This window comes from Chiloscyllium plagiosum, unplaced genomic scaffold (genome assembly GCF_037043375.1).
Source record: "Chiloscyllium plagiosum isolate Xiang-an unplaced genomic scaffold, Cpla_swu_hap1 HiC_scaffold_50, whole genome shotgun sequence".
Classification (NCBI taxonomy): Eukaryota; Metazoa; Chordata; class Chondrichthyes; order Orectolobiformes; family Hemiscylliidae; genus Chiloscyllium; species Chiloscyllium plagiosum.
Window position 1 is genome coordinate 53,886,922 of NW_028270188.1, and position 22,319 is coordinate 53,909,240.

The 22,319-nt window shown below is 57.3% G+C and overlaps 1 protein-coding gene across 1 annotated transcript in view; it reads right to left on the reverse strand.

Moving 5' to 3' along the window:
* hormad1 (HORMA domain containing 1) overlaps positions 1-22,319 on the reverse strand; it is an 85,856-nt gene that overhangs the window by 49,671 nt on the left and 13,866 nt on the right. Inside the window, exons 3-6 of the mRNA XM_087985193.1 lie at positions 13,211-13,274; positions 10,963-10,999; positions 2,091-2,111; positions 1,956-1,982 (exon numbers count right to left, since the gene is read on the reverse strand). Coding sequence (XP_087841319.1) covers positions 1,956-1,982; positions 2,091-2,111; positions 10,963-10,999; positions 13,211-13,274 — 149 coding nt within the window. The remainder of the gene's footprint in view (positions 1-1,955; positions 1,983-2,090; positions 2,112-10,962; positions 11,000-13,210; positions 13,275-22,319) is intronic.

Genomic DNA, 22,319 nt, shown 5'->3' on the forward strand with positions numbered 1-22,319 from the left:
AGGAACAACATCATCACAAGAGTTTCCAACTCAGTGAGACCCAGACTTCCACCACCCTCTGAGTGAAAATATTTCTCCCCTGAGCCTTCTATCTCTTCCCTTAAATCCACACCCCCTGGTTATTGACCACTCTACCGATAGAAACCGTGCCTTCCCATCCACTCTGCCTAGGCCCCTCAGGACTTTATTTATCTCTATCAAACTTCGCTGCTCCAAGAAATATAGTGATAATGGGGGGAAACGGTCTCCCATTAGGTGGATCACCAGCCATGATCTGTTTTAATGGTCCAGCAGACATAATGGGCTGAACAGCCTCCTCCTGTTCCTAAATTCAATGAACACAAAGGAACAATTGCGCAGGTCAGAACAGCAGAGGACTGAAGTACGGATGAGTGTATTTAGGCACTAAGAAAGGAAAGGTAGTTCAAGATGGCGGCACTGGCAGTGTACGGGCTTTTCAGCCTGTTCGTTCCAGGCCGGCGACATCCTTTCCTCTCTCTCTCTCTCTCCTTTTTATCTTTTTTTCTTTTACCTTTCTTTCTTCACATTCAGCAGTGTCGGAGGGGCAGGGGCTGCAGTATGGATTGGGATTCCTCAGTGCACAGGGCAGGGACTCCTGGCTGTGGTAGTCCTGGAGCCTGGACTCTTGGCAGTGACGGTGCCTGGAGTGGGGACTCCTGGCTCTGATAGGCCCACAGTCTGGACTCTTGTCAGTGGGGGTACCTGAAACAGGAACCCCTGGCAGTGGTAGGCCCGAAGCCTGGATTCTTGGCATTGGAAGTGCCTGGAGCAGGAACTCCTGGCTCTGGTAGGCCCAGAGCCCGGGCTTTATGCATTGGTGGTGCCTGGAGCAGGAACTCCTGGCTCTAGTAGGCCCGAAGCCTGGACTTTAGGCAGTGGTGGTGCCTGGAGCTGGGACTCCTGGCTCTGGTAGGCCTGAAGCCTGGATTCTTGGCAGTGGTGGTTCCTGGAGCAGGAGCTCCTGGCTCTGGTAGGCTCAAAGCCTGGACTCTTGGCAGTGGTGGTGCCTGGTACAGGAGCTCCTAGCTCTGGTAGGCCCAAAGCCTGGATTCTTGGCAGTGGTGGTGCCTGGAGCAGGAGCTCCTGGCTCTGGTAGGCCCAAAGCCTGGATTCTTGGCAGTGGTGGTGCCTGGAGCAGGAGCTCCTGGCTCTGGTAGGCCCAAAGCCTGGACTCTTGGCAGTGGTGGTGCCTGGAGCGGGGACTCCTGACTGTAGTAGGCCCAGAGCCTACATTCTTGCCAGTGGTGGTGCCTGGAGCTGGGACTCCTGGTTATGGTACAGTCATTGCCTGGATTCATGGTAGTGGCAGAGCCTGGAGTGGGAACTCCTGGCTCTGGTAGGCCCAGAGCCTGGATTCTTGGCAGTGGCAGTGTCTGGAGAGGGAACACTTGGCTCTGGTAGGCCCGGAGCCTGGACGTTTGGTGGCAGCAGCAAGGTGGATGTGCCTGGAACTCCTCGGCGTCATCGTTGCCCGTACCTGGAGCGGGAAAACTCCTTGAGGCCTGGAACACCTCACAGGGTCCTTGTAAAAGACCTGGAGCCACGCTTGAGCCCCAATTTGAACAGGAGATGATCTCACTGGAAGGGCGAAGGAGATAGAACCGAGCAACAAGGGAAGAGGGGAAAGATGGGAAATTGGTAGAGAGAGAGACGAAATGAAAAGTGCAAACAGAAAGGAGAGGAGGATGCAAAAAAGGAATGAGAGCAGGAAACGTAGAGAGGAGAGACAGAAGGATTGCAGTGAACGGATGAAAGTAGGAACAGAAGACCAGGAAAGGGAAGGTCAAGTCTAAAAGGAAGGTGCGAGGGAAGAAGTTGGAAAACATTGCAGTACTGGACACCAAAAGTGAAAGCTCAAGTGAATTTGTGAAGCCAGATTTTCAATCTAGGTTTGGTTTTACCCCACCGTGAGTACGCTGAAGAGAGCAAGTTACCTGAGGGTCTTCCTCATTCGTGTAGATCTGTGAACCAAAGGAAACAAGGAAAGGCGTAAGGAAAACCATCAGCCGTGGATCAGTGAGTGGAAGTCAGTGTTTCAGAATTGAAGCTAACGTCAACAAAATACTCACGGCTAAAATCAGCATCCGTAGCTGTTTAAAGGAAGGCAGAAGATAGTTTTAATGGGTATACATGTTTCCATGGCTGCTCATGTTGCGTTACTACACACCGATTAAATCTTTCATTTAAATATATTCTGCCCCGTCCTCCGCCAAATGCCTTCGCTTCCGTGTATCAGCCCCCACGGCCCAGCCGGTAGTGCTCTAGCCTCTGGCGTTCCCGGCGCCGGGATTGAGGGAATTGTTGTATCGTTTGATAAGGGCTGCCACTGCGGGGGGGGTCCTCTTAGGTCGGTCCAAAATGCTCCCAGGGTCACGAGCACTAACAGCAAGGGAGTTCGCCAATATTTCTGCCCCTCAGCCGGCATCAGTACACAGACCAGAGGTCCGTGCTCCTCCTCCCGGCCTACAAGGAGAAACCAAGGCATGAGGACATGGCACAGAGAGTGAAACTGTGCTGGTCTGAGGCAACTTTGGTATGCTTTCCTTTATTGATCAGAGTACAAGAGTTGGAAGATCGTGTTGCGGCTGTACAGGACACTGATGAGGCCACTGTTGGAATATTGCGTGCAATTCTGGTCTCCCTGCTGTAGGAAAGATGTTGTGAAACTTGAAAGGGTTCAGAAACAATTTACCAGGATGTTGGAGGGTTTGAGCTACAGGGAGAGGCTGAACAGGCTGAGGCTGTTTTCCCTGGAGCGTCGGAGGCTGAGGGGTGACCTTATAGAGGTTTATAAAATCATGAGAGGCATGGATAGGATAAATAGACAAAGTCTTTACTCAGGGGGGTGGGGGAAGTCCAGAACGAGAGGGCATAGGTTTAGGGTGTGAAGGGAAAGATATAAAAGAGACCTAAGGGGCAACTTTTTCACACAGAGGGTGGTGCGTGTATGGAATGAGCTGCCAGAGGAAGTGGTGGAGGCTGGTACAATGACAACATTTAAGAGGCATTTGGATGGGGACGTGAATAGGAAGGGTTTGGAGGGATATGGGCCGGGTGCTGGCAGGTGGGACTAGATTGGGTTGGGATATCTGGTCGGCATGGACGGGTTGGACCGAAGGGTCTGTTTCCATGCTGTAGGGAATCTAATCTACACTCATCCCTGGAACGTCTGGATAACAAGGGCACCTACGTCAGGCTCCGACTGATTGACTTTCGTTCTGCCTTCAACACCATAGTTCCAACACACCTCATCTCCAAAGCCCGAGACCTGGGACTCTGCTCTCCCATTCTGCAACTGGATCCTCAACTTCCTGACCTGAAAGCAGTAACGTGGCACCTCCTCCACAACAATCCTCAACACCAGTGCCCCGCAAGGCAGTGCACTCAGCCCCTTACTGTACTCCTTACACACTCACAACGGTGTGCCTATATTCAGCTCAAACTCCATTCACAAATCTGCTGTTGACCCCACTGTAGCGGGTCAGATCACAAACAACGACCAGACAAAGCACAGCAAAGAGACGGAGAGCTCAGCGGCGTGGTGTAAAGACTACAATCTCTCCCTCCTTGTCAGCAAAACTGGCTGATCGCTGACATCAGGAAGCCGAGTTGGAGGACACACACCCCTGTCTGTATCATGTTGCTGAGGCGGAGGGGGTCATTTTCCTAGGAGGGAAAATCATCGACAATCTATCCTGGTCCACTCACGTCAACGCAACAGTCCAGAAGGTAGACCAATGCCTCGACTGCTTCAGGAGGCCAAGGACATTTGGCAAGTCCACAATGACTCTTAGCCATTTTAACAGATGAGCCGTAGAAAGCAGTCGAACCGGATGTATCACGGCTTGGTACGGCAACTGCTCTGCCCAGGACCACAGGAAATTACAGAGCGATGTGAGCACAGCACAGTCCATCACAAAGACCAGCCTCCCATCCTATGGCTCCGTCTATACTTCCCGCTGCCTCGGGAAAACAGCCAACATAATCAAAGACACCACCCAGCCCAGTTATAGTCTCTTCCACCATCGTCCATCAGACAGATGATACTGAAGTGGGAAAATACACACCAACAGATTCAAGAACAGCTTCTCCCACGCTGTTATCAGATTTAGAGTAGCACGGTGGCTCAGTGGTTAGCCCCACTGCCTTACAGCGGCAGGGAGCTGGGTTCGATTCCACCCTCAGGCAACTGTCTGTGTGGAGTTTGAACATTCTCCCCCTGCCGTATCTGCGTGGGTTTCCTCCGGGTGCTCTGGGTTCCTCCCACAGTCCAAAGAATTGCAGGTTAGGGTGGATCGGCCATGCTAAATTGTCCCCTAGTGCCCAGGGATGTGCAGGTTAGGGTGGATTGGCCATGCTAAATTGTCCCCTAGTGCCCAGGGATGTGCAGGTTAGGGTGGATTGGCCATGCTAAATTGTCCCATAGTGCCCAGGGATGTGCAGGTTAGGGTGGATTGGCCGTGCTAAATTGTCCCATAGTGCCCAGGGATGTGCAGGTTAGGGTGGATTGGCCATGCTAAATTGTCCCATAGTGTCCAGGGATGTGCAGGTTAGGGTGGATTGGCCATGCTAAATTGTCCCATAGTGCCCAGGGATGTGCAGGTTAGGGTGGATTGGCCATGCTAAATTGTCCCATAGTGCCCAGGGATGTGCAGGTTAGGGTGGATTGGCCATGCTAAATTGTCCCATAGTGTCCAGGGATGTGCAGGTTAGGGTGGATTGGCCATGGGAAATGCCGGGTCACAGGGATGGAGTAGACGGGGTGGGTCGGCGTGGGGTGCTGTATAGAGGGTCGGAGTGAGCCAAATGGCCTGCTTCCACACTGTAGGGAATCCATGCCTCCCCGTTTGTTGTTATCACTCTCACACTGTGACTGCAGTGGTGGTGAGGGAGGGGCTTGGTTGCTGACAGAGATAGTACAGTCCCTGCCTCATTCCACCCCATCCATGTCACTGTTAGCTCTATACTTGACCATTCCAAAGCATTCCCGGCTGATCACTCAGCCTCTGTAACCTCGATGCTGTCCCAAACGATGCCAGCTTAGGTCTAACCAAACTGTTCCCATGACACCCTACCGTGCTCAGACAGCGAACTGTCTCCCGCTTCAGCAGCAGCTCAAAGTTTTAAAATTGTCAATCCCACAGATAATCCTTTCCATGCCTCTGGCAACCACTCCCTCATCTCAATAACATCTTCCAACCCCGACACCCCCTCCCCATCTCTGTCGCCCCCTCCAGCCCCCTACACCCCCTCCCTATCCGTCACCCACTCCAGCCCCCTACACCCCCTCCCTATCCGTCACCCACTCCAGCCCCCTACACCCCCTCCCTATCCGTCACCCACTCCAGCCCCCTACACCCCCTCCTGATCTCTACCACCCCCTCCAGCCCCCTACACCCCCTCCCTATCTCTGTCACCCCCTCCAGACACCTACACCCCCTCCCTATCTCTGTCACCCCCTCCAACCCCTACACCCCCTCCCTATCTCTGTCACCCCCTTCAGCCCCCTACACCCCCTCCCTATCTCTGTCACCCCCAACAGCCCCCTACAACCCCTCCCTATCCATCACCCCTCCAGCCCCCTACACCCCCTCCCTATCCTTCACCCCCTGCAGCACCCTACACCCCCTCCATATCTCTATCACCCCCTCCAGTCCCCCACACCCCCTCCCTATCCCTCATCGCCTCCAGCCCCCTACACCCCTCCCTGTCCGTCACCCACTCCAGCCCCCTTCACTCCCCTCCCGATCTCTATCACCCTCTCCAACCCACTACAGCACCTCCTTATCTCTGTCACCCCCTACAGCCCCCTACACACCCTCCCTATACATCACCCCCTACAGCCCCCTACATCCCCTCCCTATCCGTCACCCACTCCAGCCCCCTACACCCCCTCCCGATCTCTATCACCCTCTCCAGCCCCCTACATCCCCTCCTTTTCTCTATTACCCCCTCCAGCCCCTACACCACCTTCCTATCGCTGTCTCCCCCTCCAGCCGCTACACCTCCTCCCTATCTGTCACCCCCTCCAGCCCCCTATACCCCCTCCCTGTCTCTGTCACCCCCTCCAGCCTCCTACACAGCCTCCCTACCTCTGTTACCCGCTCCAGCCTTTACACCCCCTCCTTATCTCTGTCACACCGTCTAGCCCCTACACCCCCTTCCTATCTCTGTCACTTCCTCCAGCCCCCTACACCCCCTCCCTATCCGTCACCCCCTCCAGCCCCCTACACCTCCTCCCTATCTCGATCACCCACTCCAGCCCCCTTAATCCCCTCCCTATCTCTATCACCCCCTCCAGCCCTCTACACCCCCTCTATAACTCTTTTACCCACTCCAGCCCCTATACCCCCTCCCTATCGCTGTCACCCCCTCCAGCCCCTACACCCCCTCTGTATCTGTCACCCCCTCCAGCCCGTAAACCCCATCCCTGTCTCTGTTACCACCTCCAGCCTCTACACCCCCTCCCTATATCCGTCACCCCCTCCAGCCCACTACACGTCTTCCCTATGTCTGTCACCGCCTCCAGGCCCTACACCCTCTCGCTATCTCTGTCAACCTCTCCAACCCCTACAACCACTCTCTATCTCTGTCACCCCCTCCAGCCCCTAAACCCCTCCCTACCTCTGTCACCCTCTCCAGCCTCCTACACCTCCCTATGTGTCACCCCCTCCAGCCCCTAAACCCCCTCCCTATCTCTGTCACCCCCCCCACCCCAGCCCCCTACACCCCCTCCCTATCTGTCACCCACTCCAGCCCCAAACTCCCACCCTGTCTCTGTCACCCCCTCCAGCCCCTACACCCGCTCCCTATCTCTGTCACCCCCTCCAGCCCCTACACCCCCTCCCTATCTCTGTCACCCCCTCCATCCCCCTACACGCCCTCCCTATCTCTGTCACCCCCTCCAGCCCCAACAGCCCCCCCATCTCTGTCACCCACTCCAGCTCCTACAACCCCTCCCCATCTCTGTCACCCCCTCCAGCCCCTACATCCCCTGCCTATCTCTGTCACTCCCTCCAGCCCCTACACCCCCTCCCTATCTCTGTCACCCCCTCCAGCCCCCTACACAACCTCCCTATCTCTGTCACACCCTCCAGCCCCTACACCCCCTCCCTATCCGTCACCCCCTCCCTATCTCTGTCACCCTCTCCAGCCCCGACACCCTCGCTCCATCTCTGTCACCCCCTCCAGCCCCTACACCCCTCCCAACTCTGTCACCCCCTCCAGCCCTCTACACCCCTCCCTATCTCTTTCACCCCGACCCTATCTCTGTCACCTCCTCCAGCCCCCTACGCCCTTCCCTATCTGTCACCCCTAACCAGCCCCAACACCACTTCCCTACCTCTGTCACCCCCTCCAGCTCGTACACCCCCTCCCTATCTCTGTCACCCCCTCCAGCCCCTACACACCCTCCCTATCTCTGTAACCCCCTCCAGCCCCTACACCCCCTCCCTATCTCTGTCACTCCCTCCTGCCCCTACACCCCTCCCCTATCTCTGTCACCCCCTCCAGCACCCTACTCCCCCTCCCCATCTCTGTCACCTCCTCCAGCCCCCTACACCCCCTCCCTATCCGTCACCCCCTCCAGCCCCCTACACCCCTCCCTATCTCTGTCACCCCATCCCTATCCGTCACCCCCTCCACTCCCCTACACCCCCTCTCTAGCTCTGTCACCCTTTCAGAAACCTACACCCCTTCCCTATCTCTGCCACCCCTCCAGCCTCAACCGCCCCCATCTCTGTCACCCCCTCCAGCTCGTACACCCCCTCCCTATCTCTGTCACCCCCTCCAGCCCCTACACACCCTCCCTATCTCTGTAACCCCCTCCAGCCCCTACACCCCCTCTCTATCTCTGTCACCACCTCCATCCCCCGACACCCCCTCCCTATCTCTGTCACCCCCTCCAGTCCCCTCCTTATCTCTGTCACACCCTCCAGCCCCCTACACCCCCTGCCTACCTCTGTCACCCCCTCCAGCCCTTATATCCCCACCCTATCTCTGTCACCCCCTCCAGTCCACTACACCCCCTCCCTATCTCTGTCACCCTCTCCAGCCCCCTACACCCCCTCCCTATCTTTGTCACCCCCTCCAGCCCTTTAAACCCCCTCCCTACCTCTGCCACCCCCTCCAGACCCTACACCCCCTCCCTCTGTCACATCCTCCAGCCCCGACACCCTCTCTCCATCTCTGTCACCTTCCTCCAACCCCTATATCACCTCCCTATCTGTCACATCCTCCAGACCCAACACCCCCTCTACATCGCTGTTACCTCCACCACCCCCCTACAGCCCCTCCCTGTCTCTGTCACCCCTTCAAGCCCCTACACCCCCTCCCTATCTCTGTCACCCCCTCCAGCCCTTAAACCCACTCCCTTTCTCTGTTACCCCCTCCAGCCCTCCACACCCCCTATTGCTATCACACCTGCCAGCCCCCTACACCCCCTCCCTATCTGTCACCCCCTCTAGCCCCTACACCCCCTATCTGTCACCCGCTCCAGCCTCAACTTCCCCTGTCTCTATCACCCCCTCCAGACCCTACACTCCCTCCCTATCTCTGTCACATCCTCCAGCCCCAACACCCCCCTCCCTTTCTCTGTCACCCCCTCCAGCCCCCTACACCCCCTCCCTATCTGTCACCCCCTCCAGCCCCTACATACCCTCCCTATCTCTGTCACCCCCTCCAGACCCTTACACCCCCTCTCTATCTCTATCACCCCCTCCAGTCCCCTACACACCCTCCCTATCTGTCACCCCCTCCAGCCCCTACATACCCTCCCTATCTCTGTCACCCCCTCCAGACCCTTACACCCCCTCCCTATCTCTATCACCCCCTCCAGTCCCCTACACACCCTCCCTATCCATCACCCCCTCCAGCCCACTACACCCCCTCCCTACCTCTGTCACATCCTCCAGCCCCGACACCCTCTCTCCATCTCTGTCACCCACTCCAGCCCCCTACACCCCCTCCCTATCTCTGTCACCTCTCCAGCCCCTACATACCCTCCCTATCTGTCACTCCCTCCAGCCCCTACACCCCCTCCCTATCTCTGTCAGCCCCTCCAGCCCCCTACACCCCCTCCCTAATTCTGTCACCCCCTCCAGCCCCTACACCCCCTCCCTATCTCTGTCACCCCCTCCAGCCTCCTCCATATCCGTCACCCCCTCCAGTCCCCTACACCCCCTCCCTAACTCTGTCGCCCCCTATAGCCCCTACATCACCTCCCTATCTCTGTCACCCCCTCCAGCCCCCTACACTCCCTCCCTATCTCTGTTACCCCCTATAGCCCCTCCCTATCTCTGTCACCCCCTCCAGCCTCTACACCCCCTCCCTATCTCTGTCACCCCCTCCAGCCTCTACACCCCCTCCCTTTCTCTGTCACCTCCACCAGCCCCCTACACCCCCTATCTATCTGTCACCCCCTCCAGCCCCCAACACCACCTCCCTGTCTCTGTCACCACCTCCAGCCCCTACACCCCCTCCCTATCTCTGTCACACCCTCCAGCAACTACACCCCTCCCTATCTCTTTCACCCCCTCCAGCCCCTACATACCCTCCCTATCTCTGTCACTCCCTCCAGCCCCTTACAACCACACCCTATCTGTCACTCCCTCCAGCCCCTACACCCCCTCCTTATCTGTCACCCCCTCCAGTCCCTACATAACCTCCCTATCTCTGTCAACCCTCCAGCCCCCTACAAACACTCCCTATCTGTCACTCCCTCCAGCCCCTGCACCCTCTCCCTATCTGTCACTCCCTCCAGCCCCTACACCCCCTCCCTAATTCTGTCAATCCCTCCAGCCCCCTACACCCCCTCCTTATCTCTGTCACCCCCTCCACCTCCTTCCTATCTCTGTCACCCCCTCCACCCCCTCCCTATCTCTGTCACCCCCTCCAGCCCCTATACCCCCTCCCTATCTCTGTCAACCCCTCCAGCCTCAACAGCCCCTCCCTATCTCTGTCACCCACTCCAGCCTCCTACACCCCCTCCTTATCTCTGTCTCCCCCTCCAGCCCCTACACCCCCTCCCTATCTCTGTCACCCCCTCCAGCCCCCTACACCCCCTCCCTATTTCTGTCACCCCCTCCAGCCCCGTACACTTCCCTATCTGTCACCCCCTCCCTATCTCTGTCACCCCCTCCAGCCCCTACACCCCCTCCCTATCCATCACTCCCTCAAGCCCCTACACCCCCTCCCTATCTCTGTCACCCCTCTAGCCCCCTATACCCCCTCCCTGTCCGTCACCCCCTCCAGCCGCTACATCCCCTCCCTATCCGCCACCCCCTCCTGCCCCCTACACCCCCTCCCTATCTCTATCACCCCTCCAGCCCCTACACCCCCCTCCTCTATCACCCCCTCCAGCCCCTACACCCCCTCCCTATCTCTGTCACCCCCTCCAGCCCCCTACACCCCCTCCCTATCTCTGTCACCCCCTCCAGCCCCCTATACCCCCTCCCTATCTCTATCACCCCCTCCAGCCCCTACACCCCCTCCCTATCTCTGTCACTCCCTCCAACCCCTACATTTCCACCCTATCTCTGTCAGCTTCGTGCTTTCTGGATCTCTGCTCTCCTCCTAACCCAGTGTCTTGCCCGCCCTCTCTCAAACCAACTCCTGACGGTTGTCCCTGGGGCCCTAAGTGCTGTAATTCTCTCCCTCTGGCTCCCTCTCTGTCCCTGAGCCACCTGAAAACCAATCTCTCTGCTTAAGCTTACAATGTCTACCCCTGAAATCTCCTCGTGCGTCGGGCGGTCAAACCATTAATGCTCCTGGCTTCCTGCATTCAAGGCACAATATAAATTTGTGAAGTTGTTGTTGTTTTGAGGATGAGTTGGCGCGAGGGCTGAACACATCACAGAAGAATTTCTTTTCCTCAATCACTTTGACCGTCACTCCCCTGCCTTTCCCTCGGCCCGAGAAAGCTGGTATTGATGAAAGACTTACGTATTTCTTCTGGAGAGCGTCGTAGCATCCCATCATCCTACAGAAAACAGAACAACCGCCTGGTCAATATTGGGTGTGAACTGAAACAATAACCGACCATTACCGGCTGGGTATGTCTTGGGAGCCTCACTTTACTCGAGACCAGCCCCTCATTCCCGCTCTTGGCCAGTGACGCTCACACAGAAGGCTGCTGACAAAGTAGTGGAGCCTCCAAAAGTAGGCAGCGCTGGCGGGAATAGGGCGCAGATGGTTGGTAAGGCACCGAGCAGGGGAGCTCGAGCGGTCGAGCGGAGGGAAGGGTGTCTTTGCCCGAAAGAGGCCCCCTCCCCCCGTGCGGAGAATAAGGGGCACACAAAGGAAGGCCTCAACCAGATATGAACTCCAGCCTTAGTTCCACATAAACACCCGCTGTTTTCTCAGCTGAACCTCGACGTTTGGAAAGACCCTGAAGGGGAATGAAAAATCCCCGCAACGTGAGCCATTTAACTCTCCCTTTCCAACAGCTTCTACAGCTTTTGGTCTGGAGGGAAGCTCTTATGAGGAAAGGCTGAGAGACTTGGGTCTGTTCTCATTGGAAAGAAGAAGACTAAGAGGGGATTTGATAGAGACATACAAGATGGTCAGAGAATTGGATAGAGTAGACAGTGAGAGTCTTTTTCCTAGCATGGTGACGTCAGCTTGTACATGGGGGCATAACTACAAATTGAGGGGTGATAGGTTTAAGACCAATGTCAGAGGCAGGTTCTTTACGCAGAGAGTGGTAAGGGAGTGGAATGCCCTACCTGCTAAGGTAGTCAACTGAGCCGCATTAGGGAGATGTAAACAATCCTTGGATAAGCCCATGGATAGTGTGGGGAGGGGGGAGCTGAGAGTAGTTCACAGGTCGGCGTAACATTGAAGGCCGAGGTTCTGCACTGTATTGCTCTATGTTCTATGTTCTACGCATGTAGCACCTTCAGTGTACGGTCTCCAACTCACGTCGGTCATCAATCTGCGTCTGACAGCAACGCAAGTGGGTCAGTCACTTGGTCCTGTGGAAACAATCGCGCTGAAGAGAGAGACAGGTTTCCACGGCGACACTAACAACCAATTTCTGGTAATCGAATGGGCTCAGAATGTGGCTCACAAGGATTCACTCGAAACGACATGCATTCATAACCCCAACCTCCGCAAACAAAAGGAATATGTCCAGCCCCTGCACTGTTATTTGAATTGCCTGGGAGATTACGGGAGGCCATTGGTTTCTCCATGGCGACAGGCTGACCAATCAGAATCATCCTTTTCTCCTGCACTTTAGTTTGTTGCAATTGTGTAATTTTATGACATTCCTGTTGTCCTCATGACTGCAAATAGAAAATCTTCAACGACCTGCCTCTCTTTTCAATACCTGGGATGGTAGCGGACAACTGAGCCAGTGGTCGGTTTTCACATTTCTCCCAAACTTGGGAGACCCCCTCCAGCTCCTGCATCCTCTCTCCCTGTTTCTGGACTAGCACTGCAACTGCCTGCAATTCCAGTACTCTATCTCTATAACCTCCTCCAACATCTGCTCACCAATCTCTGTGAGTGTTTCAAGCCCCTACACCCCCTCCTTATCTCTGTCACCCCCTCCAGCCCCTACACCCCCTCCCTATCTCTGTCACCCCCTCCAGCCCCTCCCTATCTCTGTCCTCCCCTCCAGCCCCTACACCCCCTCCCTATCTCTGTCACCTCCTCCAGCCCCTACACCCCCTCCCTATCTCTGTCACCCCCTCAGGCCCCCTACACCCCCTCCCTATCTCTGTCACCCCCTCAGGCCCCCTACACCCCCTCCCTATCTCTGTCACCCCCTCCAGCCCCTCCCTATCTCTGTCACCCCCTCCAGCCCCTACACCCCCTCCCTATCTCTGTCACCTCCTCCAGCCCCTACACCCCCTCCCTATCTCTGTCACCCCCTCAGGCCCCCTACACCCCCTCCCTATCTCTGTCACCCCCTCAGGCCCCCTACACCCCCTCCCTATCTCTGTCACCCCCTCCAGCCCCTACACCTCCTCCCTATCTCTGTCACCCCCTCCAGCCCCCTACACCCCCTCCCTATCTGTGTCACCCCCTCCAGCACCAACACACCCCTCCCTATCTCTGTCACCCCCTCCAACCCCTCCACTCCTATCTCCCTAGGAACTATATACAAATGGAAGTAGTTGTCATCACAAGATGTGCTGGAAATGTTTTGAACAATTCTGCAGAATAGAGATGAATTTCCACAAACCATTTCACAATTTGAGTGGATCCTGGGCAGCTGTCATCCTCCCTTAGAATCTTGACACAAAGATCTGAGGAAACAACAAGTTACAGACTGGGTTTCTTCAGCACAAACACTACCATCCATGAAAACGCACCAGAAATCAAAATGTATGAACCCAGAAAAATCTGTCACAGTTAGCAACAGGAGGAGGCCATGTGGCCCTCTGAGCTGGATCTACCATTCAATCAGAATATATCTGATCTGTGGCTTAGCTGCATCTACCCATCCTGGCTCCATAACCCTGAACGCCTCGAAATTCTGAAGCTCTCAGTTTTGAGGCAATTATCCCACACCAAACGACAGCGGCGGCACTGCTGCCTCACCTCGCCAGGGACCCAGGTTCAATCCCACCCTTGGCTCATTATCCATATGGAGTTTGCATGTTCTCTCCGTGTCTGCGTGGGTTTCCTCCCACAATCCAAAGAGGTGCAGGTTAGGGTGGATTGGCCATGCTAAATTGTCCCATAGTGCCCAGGGATGTGCAGGTTAGGGTGGATTGCCCATGCTAAATTGTCCCGTAGTGTCCAGGGATGTGCAGGTTAGGGTGGATTGCCCATGCTAAATTGTCCCGTAGTGCCCTGGGATGTGCAGGTTAGGGTGGATTGGCCATGCTAAATTGTCCTGTAGTGCCCAGGGATGTGTAGGTTAGGGTGGAATGGCCATGCTAAATTGTCCCGTAGTGCCCTGGGATGTGCAGGTTAGGGTGGATTGCCCATGCTAAATTGTCCTGTAGTGCCCAGGGATGTGTAGGTTAGGGTGGAATGGCCATGCTAAATTGTCCCGTAGTGCCCTGGGATGTGCAGGTTATGGTGGATTGGCCATGCTAAATTGTCCTGTAGTGCCAGGGATGTGCAGGTTAGGGTGGATTGGCCATGCTAAATTGTCCCATAGTGCCCAGGGATGTGCAGGTTAGGGTGGATCGGCCATGCTAAATTGTCCCATAGTGTCCAGGGATGTGCAGGTTAAGGTGGATTGGCCATGCTAAATTGTCCCATAGTGCCCAGGGATGTGCAGGTTATGGTGGATTGGCCATGCTAAATTGTCCTGTAGTGCCAGGGATGTGCAGGTTAGGGTGGATTGGCCATGCTAAATTGTCCCATAGTGCCCAGCGATGTGCAGGTTAGGGTGGATTGGCCATACTAAATTGTCCTGTAGTGCCCTGGGATGTGCAGGTTAGGGTGGATTGGCCATGGTATATTGTCCCATAGTGCCCAGGAATGTGTAGGTTAGGGTGGATTGGCCATGCTAAATTGTGCCGTAGTGCCCTGGGATGTGCAGGTTAGGGTGGATCGGCCATGCTAAATTGTCCCATAGTGTCCAGCAATGTGCAGGTTAAGGTGGATTGGCCACGCTAAATTGTCCTGTAGTGCCAGGGATGTGCAGGTTAGGGTGGATTGGCCATGCTAAATTGTCCCATAGTGCCCAGCGATGTGCAGGTTAGGGTGGATTGGCCATGCTAAATTGTCCTGTAGTGCCCTGGGATGTGCAGGTTAGGGTGGATTGGCCATGGTATATTGTCCCGTAGTGCCCAGGGATGTGTAGGTTAGGGTAGATCGGCCATGCTAAATTGTCCCATAGTGTCCAGGGATGTGCAGGTTAAGGTGGATTGGCCACGCTAAATTGTCCTGTAGTGCCCAGCGATGTGCAGGTTAGGGTGGATTGGCCATGCTAAATTGTCCTGTAGTGCCCTGGGATGTGCAGGTTAGGGTGGATTGGCCATGCTAAATTGTCCCATAGTGCCCTGGGATGTGCAGGTTAGGGTGGATTGGCCATGCTAAATTGTCCCATAGTGCCCTGGGATGTGCAGGTTAGGGTGGATTGGCCATGGTATATTGTCCCATAGTGCCCAGGAATGTGTAGGTTGGGGTGGATTGGCCATGCTAAATTGTCCTGTAGTGCCCTGGGATGTGCAGGTTAGGGTGGATTGGCCATGCTAAATTGTCCCATAGTGCCCAGGGATGTGCAGGTTAGGGTGGGTTGGCCATGCTAAATTGTCCTGTAGTGCCCTGGGATGTGCAGGTTAGGGTGGATTGGCCATGCTAAATTGTCCCATAGTGCCCAGGGATGTGCAGGTTAGGGTGGATTGGCCATGCTAAATTGTCCCATAGTGCCCAGGGATGTGCAGGTTAGGGTGGATTGGCCATGCTAAATTGTCCTGTAGTGCCCTGGGATGTGCAGGTTAGGGTGGATTGGCCATGCTAAATTGTCCTGTAGTGCCCTGGGATGTGCAGGTTAGGGTGGATTGGCCATGCTACATTGTCCCATAGTGCCCAGGGATGTGCAGGTTAGGGTGGATTGGCCATGCTAAATTGTCCCATAGTGCCCTGGGATAGGTTGGCCAGCATGGTAAGATGGGAAAAGCAGAGTGAGGGTAGGAGGGTGAGTCTCTGTGGGATGCTCTTCAGAGGGTTGGTGTGAACTCAATGGGTCAAATGGCCTGCTTCCCCGCTGTAGGGATTCTCTGGTCCTCTTGATGAGGTGGGTGTGCTGATAATCAAGGACTTTTTGAGGTGCAGAAGTAGGCCATTCAGTCCATCGTACCTCACCAGCACTGCCCTGACACCACTCTGAATCCGTTCCCCCATAAGCCCTGAAAATTGTGTCTGGCTGTTTTACAGAACCTGCAGCTCTGAGAAAGCATCCCAAAACCTCCTCGTCCAGCCTACGAGAGTCAGTGCTGCTATAATGCGCGAATTGGTAGAACGCGATGGGAGAATTTAGACCGTTGTTTGTAGAACGCGAACTTTCCTTACCTGTACTGGCTCTAACAAGATTCTGGGTCTCATTGGTTTAAATGGTGCTGCTATTGAGTGACTTTCTTCTAACATAGAATCGCACGGGGAATGGAACTATAGCTGTATCAGAACAGACTGTACTCCCAATATGGTAAAAACAATGACTGCAGATGCTGGAAACCAGATTCTGGATCAGTGGTGCTGGAAGAGCACAGCAGTTCAGGCAGCATCCGAGGAGCTTCCTGAATTGCTGTGCTCTTCCAGCACCATTGATCCAGAATCTGTACTCCCAATATGATTGTTCCAATTCATAACAGCTTCAAATCACACGTAAATATTCCTACCCCTCTTATTCATTCGCACTCAATATTCCTTCTTGTGCAATACCTCCCACATCAAGGTAGACAAAGTGCATTCCTAATGAAGGGCTTTCGCCTCCTGCTCCTCGGATGCTGCCTGCTTTTCCAGCACTACCCCAATCCTGACTCTAATCTCCAGCATCTTCAGTCCTCACTTTTGCCAAACTGCGTTTCCTTCCTATTCAGCTGTTCCAACGTGATTCCATACCCTGGTCCCCTGAATGACGCTCCCCACTACACTGATACCGTCTTTGTCAGAACACTGCAACCCCCTCTGCCTTTCACTAGTTTCCCAATCTTCCTGAATCTTCACACAACCGTTGCCAGCCCAGTCTCTAGACTATTCATCCAGAAATGTTGGAGGAACCACGTCACTGTAGATGGAAGGCACTCGGGCTGTACGGAAGGTAATCCGAAGCAGAGTAAGGGAGTGAGATGTGTTCCTAACCACGATTAATGATACGTCCATGGTCACCATCACCAAGAGATACTTTCCATTTTGGATTTAGGAAGTTCTGCCAGTTTCTGAGGTGGGACTCAAACTCACGTGAGCAAACTGGGGGCTCAGTGACACTACCACTATGCCACTGTCTCCACCGGCTATGGAGCGGGATGGTCAGTGGGCCCTGAGGTGGGGATGGTCAGTGGGCCCAGGGGTGGGGTCTGGAGAGGGGATGGTCAGTGGGGTCTGGGGTGGGGATGGTCAGTGGGGTCTGGGGTGGGGATGGTCAGTGGGCCCTGGGGTGCGGTTTGGGGTGGGGATGGTCAGTGGGTCCTGGGGTGGGGATGGTCAGTGGGGTCTGGGGTGGGAATGGTCAGTGGGTCCTGGAGTGGGGATGGTCAGTGGGCCCTGGGGTGCGGTTTGGGGTGGGGATGGTCAGTGGGTCCTGTGGTGGGAATGGTCAGTGGGTCCTGGAGTGGGGATAGTCAGTGAGGTCTGGGGTGGGGATGGTCAGTGGGGTCTGGGGTGGGGATGGTCAGTGGGCCCAGGGGTGGGGTCTGGGGTGGGGATGGTCAGTGGGATCTGAGGTGGGGATGGTCAGTGAGGTCTGGGGTGCGGTTTGGGGTGGGGATGGTCAGTGGGTCCTGGGGTGGGGATGGTCAGTGGGGTCTGGGGTGGGGATGGTCAGCGGGTCCTGTGGTGGGAATGGTCAGTGGGTCCTGGAGTGGGGATAGTCAGTGGGGTCTGGGGTGGGGATGGTCAGTGGGGTCTTGGGTGGGGATGGTCAGTGAGGTCTAGGGCATGGATGGTCAGTGGGCCCAGGGGTGGGGATGGTCAGTGGGGTCTGGGGTGGGGATGGTCAGTGGGGTCTGGGGTGGGGATGGTCAGCGGGGTCTTGGGTGGGGATGGTCAGTGAGGTCTAGGGCATGGATGGTCAGTGGGCCCAGGGGTGGGGATGGTCAGTGGGGTCTGGGGTGGGGATGGTCAGCGGGGTCTGGGGTGGGGATGGTCAGCGGGGTCTGGTGTGGGGATGGTCAGTGAGGTCTGTGGTGGTGATGGCCAGTTGGGTTTGGGGTGGAGATGGACAGTGGGATCTGGGGTGGGGATGGTCAGTGAGGTATGGGATGGGGATGGTCAGTGGGATCTGAGGTGGGGATGGTCAGTGAGGTCTGGGGTGGAGATGGTCAGTGGAGTCTGGTCTGGGGTGGGGATGGTCAGTGGGGTCTGGGGTGGGGATGTTCAGTCTGGTCTGGGGTGGGGATGGTCAGTGAGGTCTGAGGTGTGGATGGTCAGTCTGGTCAGGGGTGGGGATGGTCAGTGGGATCTGGGGTGGGGATGGTCAGTGAGGTCTGGGGTGGGGATGGTCAGTGGGATCTGAGGTGGGGATGGTCAGTGGGGTCTGGGGTGGGGATGGTCAGCGGGGTCTGGGGTGGGGATGGTCAGCGGGGTCTGGGGTGGAGATGGTCAGTGGAGTCTGGGGTGGGGATGGTCAGTTTGTTCTGGGGTGGTGATGGTCAGTGGAGTCTGGTCTGGGGTGGGGATGGTCAGTGGGGTCTGGGGTGGGGATGTTCAGTCTGGTCTGGGGTGGGAATGGTCAGTGAGGTCTGAGGTGGGGATGGTCAGTCTGGTCGGGGGTGGGGATGGTCAGTGGGATCTGGGGTGGGGATGGTCAGTGAGGTCTGGGGTGGGGATGGTCAGTGGGATCTGAGGTGGGGATGGTCAGTGAGGTCTGGGGTGGGGATGGTCAGTGGAGTCTAGTCTGGGGTGGGGATGGTCAGTGGGGTCTGGGGTGGGGATGGTCAGTCTGGTCTTGGGTGGGGATGGTCAGTGGAGTCTGGGGTGGGGATGGTCAGTCTGGTCTGGGGTGGGGATAGTCAGTCTTGTCTGCGGTGGGGATGGTCAGTGGAGTCTGGGGTGGGGATGGTCAGTTTGTTCTGGGGTGGTGATGGTCAGTGGGGTCTGGAATGGGGATGGTCAGTCTGGTCTGGAATGGGGATGGTTAGTGGGGTCTGGGGTGGGAATGGTCAGTGGTGTCTGGGGTGGGGATGGTCAGTCTGGTCTGGGATGGGGATCTTTAGTGGGGTCTGGGGTGGGAATGGTCAGTGGGGTCTGGGGTGGGAATGGTCAGTGGGGTCTGGGGTGGGGATGATCAGTGGGCCCTGGTGTGGGGATGGTCAGTGGGCCCTGGGGTGGGGATGGTCAGTGGAGTCTGGGGTGGGGATGGTCAGTGGGGTCTGGTCTGGGGTGGGGATGGTCACTGGGGTTTGGGGTGGGGATGTTCAGTCTGGTCTGGGGTGGGAATGGTCAGTGAGGTCTGAGGTGGGGATGGTCAGTGGGCCCTGGGGTGGGGATGGTCAGTGGGGTCTGGGGTGGGGATGGTCAGTCTGGTCTGGGGTGGGAATGGTCAGTGGGCCGTGGGGTGGGGATGGTCAGTCTTGTCTGCGGTGGGGATGGTCAGTGGAGTCTGGGGTGGGGATGGTCAGTCTGGTCTGGGGTGGGGATGGTCAGTGGAGTCTGGGGTGGGGATGGTCAGTCTGGTCTGGGGTGGGGATGGTCAGTGGAGTCTGGGGTGGGGATGGTCAGTTTGTTCTGGGGTGGTGATGGTCAGTGGGGTCTGGGATGGGGATGGTCAGTCTGGTCTGGAATGGGGATGGTTAGTGGGGTCTGGGGTGGGAATGGTCAGTGGTGTCTGGGGTGGGGATGGTCAGTCTGGTCTGGGATGGGGATGGTTAGTGGGGTCTGGGGTGGGAATGGTCAGTGGTGTCTGGGGTGGGAATGGTCAGTGGGGTCTGGGGTGGGGATGGTTAGTGGGGTCTGGGGTGGGAATGGTCAGTGGGGTCTGGGGTGGGAATGGTCAGTGGGGTCTGGGGTGGGAATGGTCAGTGGGGTCTGGGGTGGGGATGGTCAGTGGGCCCTGGGGTGGGGATGGTCAGTGGGGTCTGGGGTGTGGATGGTCAGCGGGGTCTGGGATGGTGATGGTCAGTGGGCCGTGGGGTGGGGATGGTCAGTGGGGTTTGGGGTGTGGATGGTCAGTCTGGTCTGGGGTGGGGATGGTCAGTGGGCCATGGGGTGGGGATGGTCAGTGGGGTCTGGGGTGGGGATGGTCTGTCTGGTCTGGGGTGGGGATGGTCAGTGGGGGCTGGGGTGGGGATTGTCAATGGGCAATGGGATGGGGATGGTCAGTGGGGTCTGGGAAGGGGATGGTCATTGGGCCTGGGGAGGGGATGGTCATTGGAGCCTGGGTGGGGATGGTCAATGGGGTCTTGGGTGGGGATGGTCAGGGGCCCTGGGGTGTGGATGGTCAGCGGGGTCTGGGGTGGGGATGGTCTGTCTGGTCTGGGATGGGGATGGTCAGTGGGGTCTGGGGTGGGAATGGTCATTGGGGTCTGGGGTGGAGATGGTCAGTCTGGTCTGGGGTGGGGATGGTCAGTGGGGTCTGGGGTGGGATGGTCAGTGGGGTCTGGGATGGGGATGGTCAGTGGGGTTTGGGGTGGGGATGGTCAGTCTGGTCTGGGGTGGGAATGGTCAGTGGTCCGTGGGATGGTGATGGTCAGTGGGCCCTGGTGTGGGGATGGTCAGTGGGGTCTGGGGTGGGGATGGTCAGTCTGGTCTGGGATGGGGATGGTCAGTGGGCCATGGGGTGGGGATGGTCAGTGGGGTCTGGGGTGGGGATGGTCAGTGAGGTCTGGGTTGGAGATGGTCAGTGGAGTCTGGTCTGGGGTGTGGATGGTCAGTGGGGTCTGGGGTGGGGATGTTCAGTCTGGTCTGGGGTGGGGATGGTCAGTGGAGTCTGGGGTAGGGATGGTCAGTGAGGTCTGAGGTGGGGATGGTCAGTCTGGTCGGGGGTGGGGATGGTCAGTGGGATCTGGGGTGGGGATGGTCAGTGAGGTCGGGGTGGGGATGGTCAGTGGAGTCTGGTCTGGGGTGGGGATGGTCAGTGGGGTCTAGTGTGGGGATGGTCAGTCTGGTCTGGGGTGGGGATGGTCAGTGAGGTCTGGGGTGGGGATGCTCAGTCTGGTCAGGGGTGGGGATGGTCAATCTGGTCTGGGGTGGGGATGGTCAGTGGGGTCTGGGGTGGGGATGGTCAGTGGGACTGGGATGGGGATAGTCAGTTTTGTCTGCGGTGGGGATGGTCAGTGGGGTCTGGGGTGGGGATGGTCAGTCTGGTCTGGGGTGGGCATGGTCAGTGGAGTCTGGGGTGGGGATGGTCAGTTTGTTCTGGGGTGGTGATGATCAGTGGGGTCTGGGATGGGGATGGTCAGTCTGGTCTGGAATGGGGCTGGTTAGTGGGGTCTGGGGTGGGAATGGTCAGTGGGCCCTGGGGTGGGGATGGTCAGTCTGGTCTGGAATGGGGATGGTTAGTGGGGTCTGGGGTGGGAATGGTCAGTGGTGTCTGGGGTGGGGATGGTCAGTCTGGTCTGGGATGGGGATGGTCAATGGGGTCTGGGGTGGGAATGGTCAGTGCGGTCTGTGGTGGGGATGCTCAGTCTGGTCTGGGATGGGGATGGTCAGTGGGGTCTGGGGTGGGGATGGTCAGTGGGGTCTGAGGTGGGGATGGTCAGTGGAGTCTGGGGTGGGAATGGTCAGTGGGCCGTGGGGTGGGGATGGTCAGTGGGGTCTGGGGTGAGAATGGTCAGTGGAGTCTGGGGTGGGGATGCTCAGTCTGGTCTGGGATGGGGATGGTCAGTGGGGTCTGGGATGGGGATGGTCAGTGGGGTCTGGGGTGGGGATGGTCAGTCTGGTCTGGGTTGGGGATGGTCAGTGGGGTCTGGGGTGGGAATGGTCATTGGGGTCTGGGGTGGGGATGGTGAGTCTGGTCTGGGATGGGGATGGTCAGTGGGCCCTGGGGTGAGGATGGTCAGTGGGGTCTGGGATGGGGATGGTCAGTGGGGTCTGGGGTGGGGATGGTCAGTGGGGTCTGGGGTGGGGGTGGTCAGTGGGGTCTGGGATGGTGATGGTCAGTGATCCCTGGGGTGGGGATGGTCAGTGGGGTTTGGGGAGGGGATGGTCAGTCTGGTCTGGGGTGGGGATGGTCAGTGGTCCGTGGGAAGGTGATGGTCAGTGGGCCCTGGGTTGGGGATGGTCAGTGGGCCGTGGGGTGGGGATGGTCAGTGGGGTCTGGGGTGGCGATGGTCAGTCTGGTCTAGGGTGGGGATGGTCAGTGGGGTCTGGGATGGTGATGGTCAGTGGGCCCTGGGGTGGGGATGGTCAGTGGGGTCTGGGGTGGGGATGGTCAGTGGGCCCTGGGGTGGGGATGGTCAGTGGGGTCTGGGGTGGGGATGGTCAGTCTGGTCTGGGGTGGGAATGGTCAGTGGGCCGTGGGGTGGGGATGGTCAGTGGGGTCTGGGGTGGGGATGGTCAGTCTAGTCTGGGGTGGGGATGGTCAGTGGGGTCTGGGATGGGGATGGTCAGTGGGGTCTGGGGTGGGGATGGCCGGTCTGGTCTGGGATGGGGATGGTCAGTGGGGTCTGGGGTGGGGATGGTCAGTGGGCCCAGGGGTGGGGATGGTCAGTGGGGTCTGGGGTGGGAATGGTCAG